At 42.7% G+C, this 8,605-nt stretch overlaps 1 protein-coding gene across 5 annotated transcripts in view; it reads left to right on the forward strand.

Moving 5' to 3' along the window:
• The first annotated feature begins 6 nt into the window (after positions 1 to 6).
• SYBU (syntabulin) overlaps positions 7 to 8,605 on the forward strand; it is a 66,950-nt gene continuing 58,351 nt past the window's right edge. The window contains exons 1-2 of one of the 5 annotated variants that reach the window (XM_003782399.1): positions 7 to 134; positions 1,770 to 1,974. In XM_003782399.1, coding sequence (XP_003782447.1) covers positions 111 to 134; positions 1,770 to 1,974 — 229 coding nt within the window. In that variant the 5' untranslated portion in view covers positions 7 to 110. Of the gene's footprint in view, positions 135 to 1,702; positions 1,975 to 8,605 lie in introns of all 5 variants that reach the window. The other 4 variants (XM_012810381.1, XM_023517222.1, XM_023517230.1 and 1 more) reach the window with 4 other exon arrangements.

Genomic DNA, 8,605 nt, shown 5'->3' on the forward strand with positions numbered 1-8,605 from the left:
CGCCGCCCGCAGCCCGCGCCAGCTCAGCGCAGTCTCCTCGCCCCTGCCCGCAGGTGCCTCCTCCTAGACGGCGGCAGCGGCGGCGCGAGCAGCCGGCGGGCAGCGGAGTGATGGGGCCCCTCCGGGAGACCAAGGTAAGGAGGGCAAGTCGTGCGGGCGCCCGAGGGAGCGGGAAGGTGGGCTCTGCCGGGTAAGAAGCGGGCCAGGTGAGAGCTGGAGGGGTGACGTGTACAGTGGGGCGCAGGGTGGAGGGCAGAGGGGCATGTGCTTAGGGGATGAGATCCGGGAGATGGGAAGGTAGAACAGGGGGTACGATTTTGGAGATTGATACAAGGATTAAAAAGATTGACATTGGAGGGTTAATCCCATCTCCTGAAGCTGGAGATTTGGGGTGTAGTTTGTAGTCGATTCCCTGGGTGTGTGATGTGAATAAAAAGAATTTGATGTATTCGTGACAGAGAAATAAGGACTCCAGCGTGTGAGCGACCTGACTTTGGCTCGGGGTCTGCAGTGTTCAGAGATACCTGCTGGGGCCCAGATGTGCAGGCAGGGGCAGGGTGCGGTTTGCGGCCCCTGGATAGGGTGGATGCCTGAGGGACCTCACAAGTTCCCTCGGGCTGGGGTTTCCCTTTCAATTCCTGCCCTGTGTGAGCCTCCCAGAGGTGTTTGCTTTGGCCGTGACCCTTACTGCTAAGTCAGTGGAAATGAGCAGGAGGTCATGTTGTGAAATGGTGTCTGTTACCAAGCCCAAGGCCTTTTTCAGTTGCAGAGGTTGGAGAGAGCAGTGGAATTTTTGCAGAAAGCTCCTCCTAGGAATCCATTTTAAGGCAAGATAGTGGTGACCCCGAAAAGCACTCGATTTCAAGCTCATTCTGCTTCTAGGTGACATTCAGTCTCGCCTAAGCATCTTTACCTCTTTTAGCCTCAGTTTCTTCATCTGTAAATAGGGACGTGAATTAATATCCTCTCTGTGTTACAACCTGATGTATAAAGACCAAATGGGAAAATGATTGGGAAAGCACTTTATACGCTGAAAAATATTGTCAAAATATTGCTTTGTGTGCATTTTTAAAAAGGGTATTTAATGCTACATTTTAAAGGAGAAACAGAAAAATCTTTTCTCATGGGTGTCCTGTAAGGACAACAAAAGCTAAACCTGTAAGAGGTGCAGCCATCTTCCCGGAGTATTGGATGTGTGTTTTCTTTGCTGTTGGCAACAAGCCTTGTGTATCAGGATATTAATGAATAATTAAGATCCTGTCCGGAAGAGAAGGGAGTCTAAGGATAAGTGTGCACGATCTATCAGGAAAGAAATTGTTCCGGACAGGGGGGGCGGGGGGGTTGTGAGGAGACAAGAAAACAGAAGTGAGATTTCACAGCTAATTCAGGAAAAGTGAAATGGAAGGCTAAAGGAAATCGAGAAATAAACTGGAGTGTGCTTTGAGTAATAAGGAACTTTTGAGAGCTGAAAGCTTGAATGTGACAGCCAGAGTGGGGAGGTGAGTCAGGAATGGCAGGGGGCGCGGGATGGGCTTTCCAGCTAGTGGGTGGAAGCGTCCGAGTGCGCGCGCCACGTGCGCGATCCGGCAGATTAGAATGGTGAGCTTGGTTTTGAAGCTCATTTCAGCAACTGAGCAAAGGAGGTCTATTCTGTGAAGATTCATGTTCAGAAATGTGATTTCTTATCAACTGATCCTTGAAGGAGCAGAAAGAAGCTGAGAGGGAGAAACAAGTTTCCTTTTGTTTTCTTTTTGATGTCCAATTTTGAGAAGCAGCAGAGAGTGCAGCATCACGAGAAGGTGGCATCCCGGAGCCGAATTCCCCGGTTGATTCTTCGGCCCCATCTGCCCCAGCAACAGCACAAAGTGTCCCCAGCCTCTGAGTCTCCCTTCTCTGAGGAAGAGAGCAGAGAGTTCAACCCCAGCAGCTCTGGGCGCTCAGCGAGGACCATTAGCAGCAACAGCTTCTGCTCAGGTACAGTACCCCAGGGAGCCTCAGACTCAAGTGTGCGCCCTGCAGCTGCATGGTGAAGGGGCTCGCTCTGGGCCCGTGTAACCTAGATTCTAGACCCTAGAACTAGACCTCTACTCTTAGTATGAATTGTATAAAGTTGTACCTCTTGGGCCTACAAACACAGCAGTTTTATATGGTTCAACCCAATGGAATTTCATACCTGTTTTCCTATGTTATTTTAACATAGGAAAATTTAGAATGTCAAAATCTAACTTCTTGTTTTTATGGATATTTAAAAACATGTTCGTCAAATCTAGAAAAAAATATTAGATTGAATTTTATACTAGCAACCTCCATAAGCCTGTGTACTTCTGATTATGGAATTCCCCAAAGATGAAGTAAGTCCTAACACATGAGGTCAAAATCAAGGACAATTTTAGCCCAAGGCTGGCCTGGCCTTCTAGTTTAGGAATCTGACAGGCTGATTACAAAAAGCTGGAATCTCTGACCCTTGCACCACTTATCTACCGTGTGACCTTGGGCAAGTTGTTTAACTTCCTTAAGCCTCAGTTGTTCCATCCATAAAATGGGATGATAATACCTACCTTGTAGAGTTGCTGTGAAGTTGAATGAGCCCATGTACCTGAATGTACTTTTAGCACAGTGCCTGGCTTCTAGAGGTGCATAATACATGGTAGTTCTTACTATCATGAATTATGGATGTCAGTTTGGGCACAGGATCAAGGACGTTTCCTTAAAGATGTGAGCGTATTTGGTAAGGGTACACATATCTTCATAGCTTCGTGAAGGTGTTATCATCATTACTTGACAAAGCCTATTATTGCTATTGAAGCACATGACTTAGAAGGACTTATATCCTTTGAGGAGTGTTTGCGTAAAGTTTGAATGAGTTACTATCTTATGATTCGCGTTGAATTTTTTTTAGAACCTATTTAGAAAACATGTATTTGAAGATTACCATGTATGAGAATGGACACATGAGTCAAGATAAAATGATGTTATAATTTATCATTATGCAGCATCCCCTTTTATTAAGTGCTGGCAACTACATTTTTCAAAGATTTTATATAATATACATGCAGTTTTGGATTTATTACATACTTTCATAAAAGTAATTACACCCTATACATAAGTTTTACATTAGAAATGCCATGCTGCCTATTTTTTTATTTTTTACTTTTTCCTGTATAAAACCTCAAATTCTCTGCTTGGTTCTGAAAAAAAAAATCTATCAAAATAGGATATTTTAAAGTTTTTCTTGCCATTTGAATGATATGAGTCTAGCTTAAAATGGAAATCCATCGATGGTTTGCTTAATACTTTGCCAAGAAGAAAACAAAAGGATAACTGATCAGCTGGCACAGTTCAGATTCCTAGAACCTAGAGTGGTATTTGCAGAATGTAAAGCTGTTTACCTCCATTTGGAAGCTCAGGGCTCACTCTGCTGAGTGTGGATGAACTCTGGGGGCACCATTTCAAACGGACACAGCTTTGTTTACATAACTCAATTCCATATTTATTCCTGATATTCTCTCCACAAAATCCATTTCTCTCTCCATGACTGACTTTGGAGTGAGTAGTGTCGTCAGAAAATAAAAAGAAGTTGGTTAACACAGAAAAGAAAAGAAAAAAACAACACATATTTTAGAAAAAATACGAAGGCAAACCCAATAAAGTTATTAATTTTGGTGGTGAATCATTCTCTCCCAGACCCGTTTCCTGAATCTTCCCTCCCTTCCCAGGAGACCTGTCTCCCACTAAGGCCATAATGCTGTACATGAAAATCGAAAGTAGATATTGATCCTTTCGCCATTAACTAGCTGAAAATTGAGTAGCAGAAGCATATAATTATGGGTGTCTCTAAACAACCTTTCAATCTTTTCAACCCTGTCTCCAAATAGGATTTCCTTCTTCTGGGGCCTCTCCATCTCTCTTTCATCTTCCTGTCTAGGCCATTCCCCAAGGTTTGGGCCTGATGCCCTTCCTTGCATTCCTTTCCTCCAGAACTCTGATAAGCCCCAGGAAAGCTTTTGAGCGCTGTTTTGACTGAAATTGACAGCACTGAGGCCTTTGGGGGCATGTTAATGATGCTTTAGGAGGTCAGTTGGTGGGTGGAAAATAAATGGGTTTAGTACTTTAGGGAGTATTACTGCTGCAGGCAGTGAGGCAGAGAGTGTTGAACACATCCAACCAGCAGGGGGAAAGAGCTGGTTTTAATCCAGTTGCTCTGACAGAGAGGCCAGAGTGTGTGTGTATCACTTAATCTAGGCAGTTAAATCAGAGAACAAGGTACACGCAGACTTTAAAAACTGCAGCCTTTGCTGGGAAGAAGCAAAAATAATTTAGAGGTGTCTGTTGTCAGCTCAGCTTCGTGGCCTTACAGTAAGTCATTCTGTTCGTTACCTTATCTCCACTAGAAATCATCACTTTCACCAGGGAACATGCTAGCAAGGGGAATTTTTACAACCTGGTAATGAAATTATAGAGGAAAATGTTACCTCAAATAAACAAAATTTAATTTGAAGATCACATTTTTAGAACCAGAGACTTTCCCCCCAAATTGGTATCAGAGACATTCTATGTGAAGAGTACCATATGTTCTAAAATATTTGTTGTTTTAAAAGAAGGGTGATGTAGTGAACTTATGTAAAGTTAAATTGACTTACTATAAAGGTTCCTCTTTTATTTTGAGAGCCCGGCTCTTCTATAATTTGTATTCAGACAGAAATCTATGATAGCAGGGGGGTTATACTGTGGTAGAATAAATGACTCGATGTTGACGTTCCTCTACCGTCACCTCCCTGTTTTCCTCATAATTTTACTGATTTGTGCGATTATTTTGGGTGTCTTTAATTTTTTTTTGATCTATAGAATTAAAAGACTAGAAGTATTTCCAAAGTGACCTGTTTATTTTTGCCCACTTTCTCTTTTCCCTGGCCTCCCTCCTGGCCTCCCCCAGGAGCTTTGGCAAGGAACATTCAATGACTTGATATTCTATATGCTAATTTGTATGTTGTGTCTACCTCATTTCAGAGGGAAGGGGTTGTGTGTGACCTTTTGCGGTTCATTTGGGGTGTGTCCCCAAAGAGCCTTTCTTTGATAGCTTCTCATTAGCGGAATCGGTTTGAGGATCTGCATGTGTTTGGATGCCCACGAGTGTTTTTGCTCTTGGACGTCATTCCAGTGTTAAACAATCTATTCCTTCCAGTTTGAATTCAGTATTGGTCACTGTGACCTTAGTCAGAGTCAGGTTCATATTGGAGGATAAGCCCTATTTTGTGAATACAGCTAATAGAACATAGACCATTCTTAGTAAAAATCAATGCTTTATTTAAAGAATACAAAAGGAAACACAGTTAATAATAAGTTAATAGAAACCGGACATCTTTCATGTCCCCTCTTTTTTATTTTTTTAAATCAGGTTTTTTGCTGTTGTTGTTAGTTTAAGCTCCCATTTTGGGAATAAAGTCACCTTATTCCCCCCGCCATGTTTCTTACTTTTAATATGCCCGTGAGAAGTGATAGCTACATTTTTGGTCTGTATACTAGGTGTGGCCCATAGCATCTAGGCCTCCATCCATCTTTCTTCCCTTTTGCTATCAATAGTGAGTCATGCTCATGGTAGAGCCGTGACTCTAGCCACTATTAGAAAAGCTGATGGCCTGTAAGTATGTCAGGCACATGCGCCAGTCACGCGACATGCTTAGCAGCATGCTGTCCATTCTTCTTTGCTTAGTTGAGGCAATAATTACTCCCTTAGAACTGGGAGGCAGATGGGTTGCTGGGTTTTAAGCTAGTTCTCCTCGGGGTGCCTTGTAAACACGGCAGGTGGAACAAATTATGCGTATAGAACACTGGTTGTTTTATAGGAGACCAGTAATTTCTCTGAGTTATTTCCATGTTTCTGATACGCACTCACAAATATATGAGCAACTTTGGGACTTGATATCTTTAAAAAAAAATAAATCTCAGGTCAGTTTTTTTTTTTTTAAATGGCTAGAATCTGAGATTCTTTGCAGTATAATCCCAAGTGAGGTTTTTGCTGAAAATATTTTGATATTTACAGTGCCTGGAAGAAATCTTTCTTTGAGCGCCATTGATCTAGAGGTAATCACTGTTGGTGTTTGTGGGAAGAACAATTAAGGCAAATTACAACCTGACTAGTGCCCTGCTGAGACATGACAACGCCTCCAGAAATTCACCAGCCTTGCCAAACAGAAATATTTCTGCGATGCTTTTGTCCAGTTGAGGAAGCTTAGCATCTAGATACAGTAAACCTGCGAACATAATGATTAGAATTGAGATGAACTGCTTAAAGTGGAGTGAGCAGAAATACCAAATTATACTATAATTGAATGACTGCCAGCCTGCTTTGAATTAAAAAACAAAGAAGACCCTAAGAATTCAGTATCACTTTAGTGAGTATGGGACCTAGGCACTGTTGTACAATGACTATTTCAAATTCATTGCAGTAAATATGTACCTATGAAATAGCTTATGAACAAAGGGTAGAGAGGCAGTATTTATTTGAGAATGTGGGAAGGACAAGGGTAAATTTTTCCCATTTGATTTAAAAAAATTCTTGGCATTGGGGACTGTAAAAGGTTATCAGGAAGGAATCAGCCCTTGACTGCAAGCAGATTCAGGCACCTAACCTGAAAGTCTTTTATGTTCTAAAACACTCAACTCTATGGCACTGTTTCCCGATTTCAGAGTATGGTGTTTGCCTACTTTGGAATCCTCAGTAAAACTTGCTTAAAAAATGTGAATAACCTGGCCATCCCCCAAACCTATCATCTTGGAACAGGAGAGCTGAAGAATCTCTACTTTGTCGGCTTTCCGCATGATCCTTACATGGACTGATGGCCGAGCTTCGCTGCCCTGTGGTCAGTCTGTGTGCGTTTGAGTATTTGAGGAGTTTAAAGAACAAGGGTCAAGGATGTTAGAGGTGGTGGCCAGCCAGGCTAATGAAACCACTGCCCATGGGGCAGGGGGATGTGGCATCACCTGGAAATTAGAGCTTCTGACTCTGTAAGTTTCTTGTCATCAGTCTGAGCAGTGATATCATTTATCTCTATGTAATGAGTTTAACTTGTTCGAGTGGGAGACAAGAGAGGGGGAAGAAAAACCATTTCCTTTCTTTATTTTCCTGCACAATCCTCTCTGAATTTTCTCTTTCCACACTTACTATTTTTCATTTCTTCCTTTGGTATTGGATGATTTGGGGGTACACTGAAGGTGGGTATACTGACCATACTGCGTGTAACCTGAACACCCAGTGGGTACACTGAAAGAGGGGAGACTGTGGTCTGGGAGTAGCAGGACATTCGGCTTTTTGAAAGCTTCCACCAAAATATACCCACCCAGTAGGCAGTTGGTAATCCCTGTTAAGAGTTAGGAATTGTACTCAGGCTGCCAGGATCAATGAAACATACGGCTATATAGACCGTGTCTCTAATCCTCCCTAAGGTACGGCTTTCAGACCAATGGGGCACTGGGTGTGACCATGTCTCCAAGCCCACCTGAGACAGGATGAGATAGGGAAAAATCAATTATTTTACTTCCTCACCCTGACCCCCGAGATACATGGGATAATCCCATCTGGCTGTGATTCCCACACTACTCCCTTCACTCACTTGATTGGTATCCCTGCCTCTTTTACTCACACCCACTCCACACACTCACTTGCCTTGTAATTTGAGCTTGTTACTCCATTTTTTTTTTTTTTATCTACATTGGCCTCTCACATTTCATAAGCCCAAGGATACAAAAAAATAACATGAATTAGTGTGGTGTGAGCCGTGGGATCATCAGGGCTCAGTTACAAAGCATGAAATGAGAGAGAGAGGCAGGTAAGGCCAGATTATGAAAGGCTTTCTGTGCTGTGCTCAGAACTCGATCCTTGAGATCAAGGGTTTGTAGAGGGCTAGGCTGTAATGTAAAGGGTGAGGCTACCTGGAAAGAAGACAATCACAGGAATTCTAGAACTGGGTGGGGTGTGCCATTGCTAAAGGGACTCAGAATTTTAAAAGTCCAGCTTTTTAACTAACTCTGAGCCAAATAGCATGTGTGCATGGCTGAATATGACTCAAGGGCTGGCATTATGCAATTTCTAAAGATCTTTCAGAGCCACCATAAAGGTTTTCATCAGAAAAGAGTTATGACCAGACTTATACTTTAGAGAGATCATCCTGTTCGTAGGAGACAGCAGGAATGATAGTGAGGAGCCTGCCTGGTGTGAAGCCCATGGCAGCAGTCTGTGCAGAAACTGATGAAAGGGTGAGGTTTGGGGCCAAAGCAGCTGATCCTAGGCCCTAATTTCATGGAAAGGAAAGGAAAAGATTACATCTAGATTTCCACTGGATGGACACAAGTGGAATATATCCATTTAGGGAGAGGAATTAAGTTAATTAGTTCATTTTAGCCTTTGTTGCATTGAGACAAAAGTCTAGGTTCCCTAAGAAAATTTCAAGATAGTGGCAGCTGAAGTCAAGAGAGTTGATAACATTGTAGGAGAGATACAGATGGAGGAGGAAGATTAGAGGACCAAGGAGAGAGCCCTGGGGTATAACAGGAGTTGGCAAGAAAAGGAAACCAAGACACCTGAGATAGGGCAGTCAGAGAGGAAGGG

Source organism: Otolemur garnettii, unplaced genomic scaffold (assembly GCF_000181295.1).
Source record: "Otolemur garnettii isolate 467f Iridium unplaced genomic scaffold, OtoGar3 scaffold00004, whole genome shotgun sequence".
Classification (NCBI taxonomy): domain Eukaryota; kingdom Metazoa; phylum Chordata; class Mammalia; order Primates; family Galagidae; genus Otolemur; species Otolemur garnettii.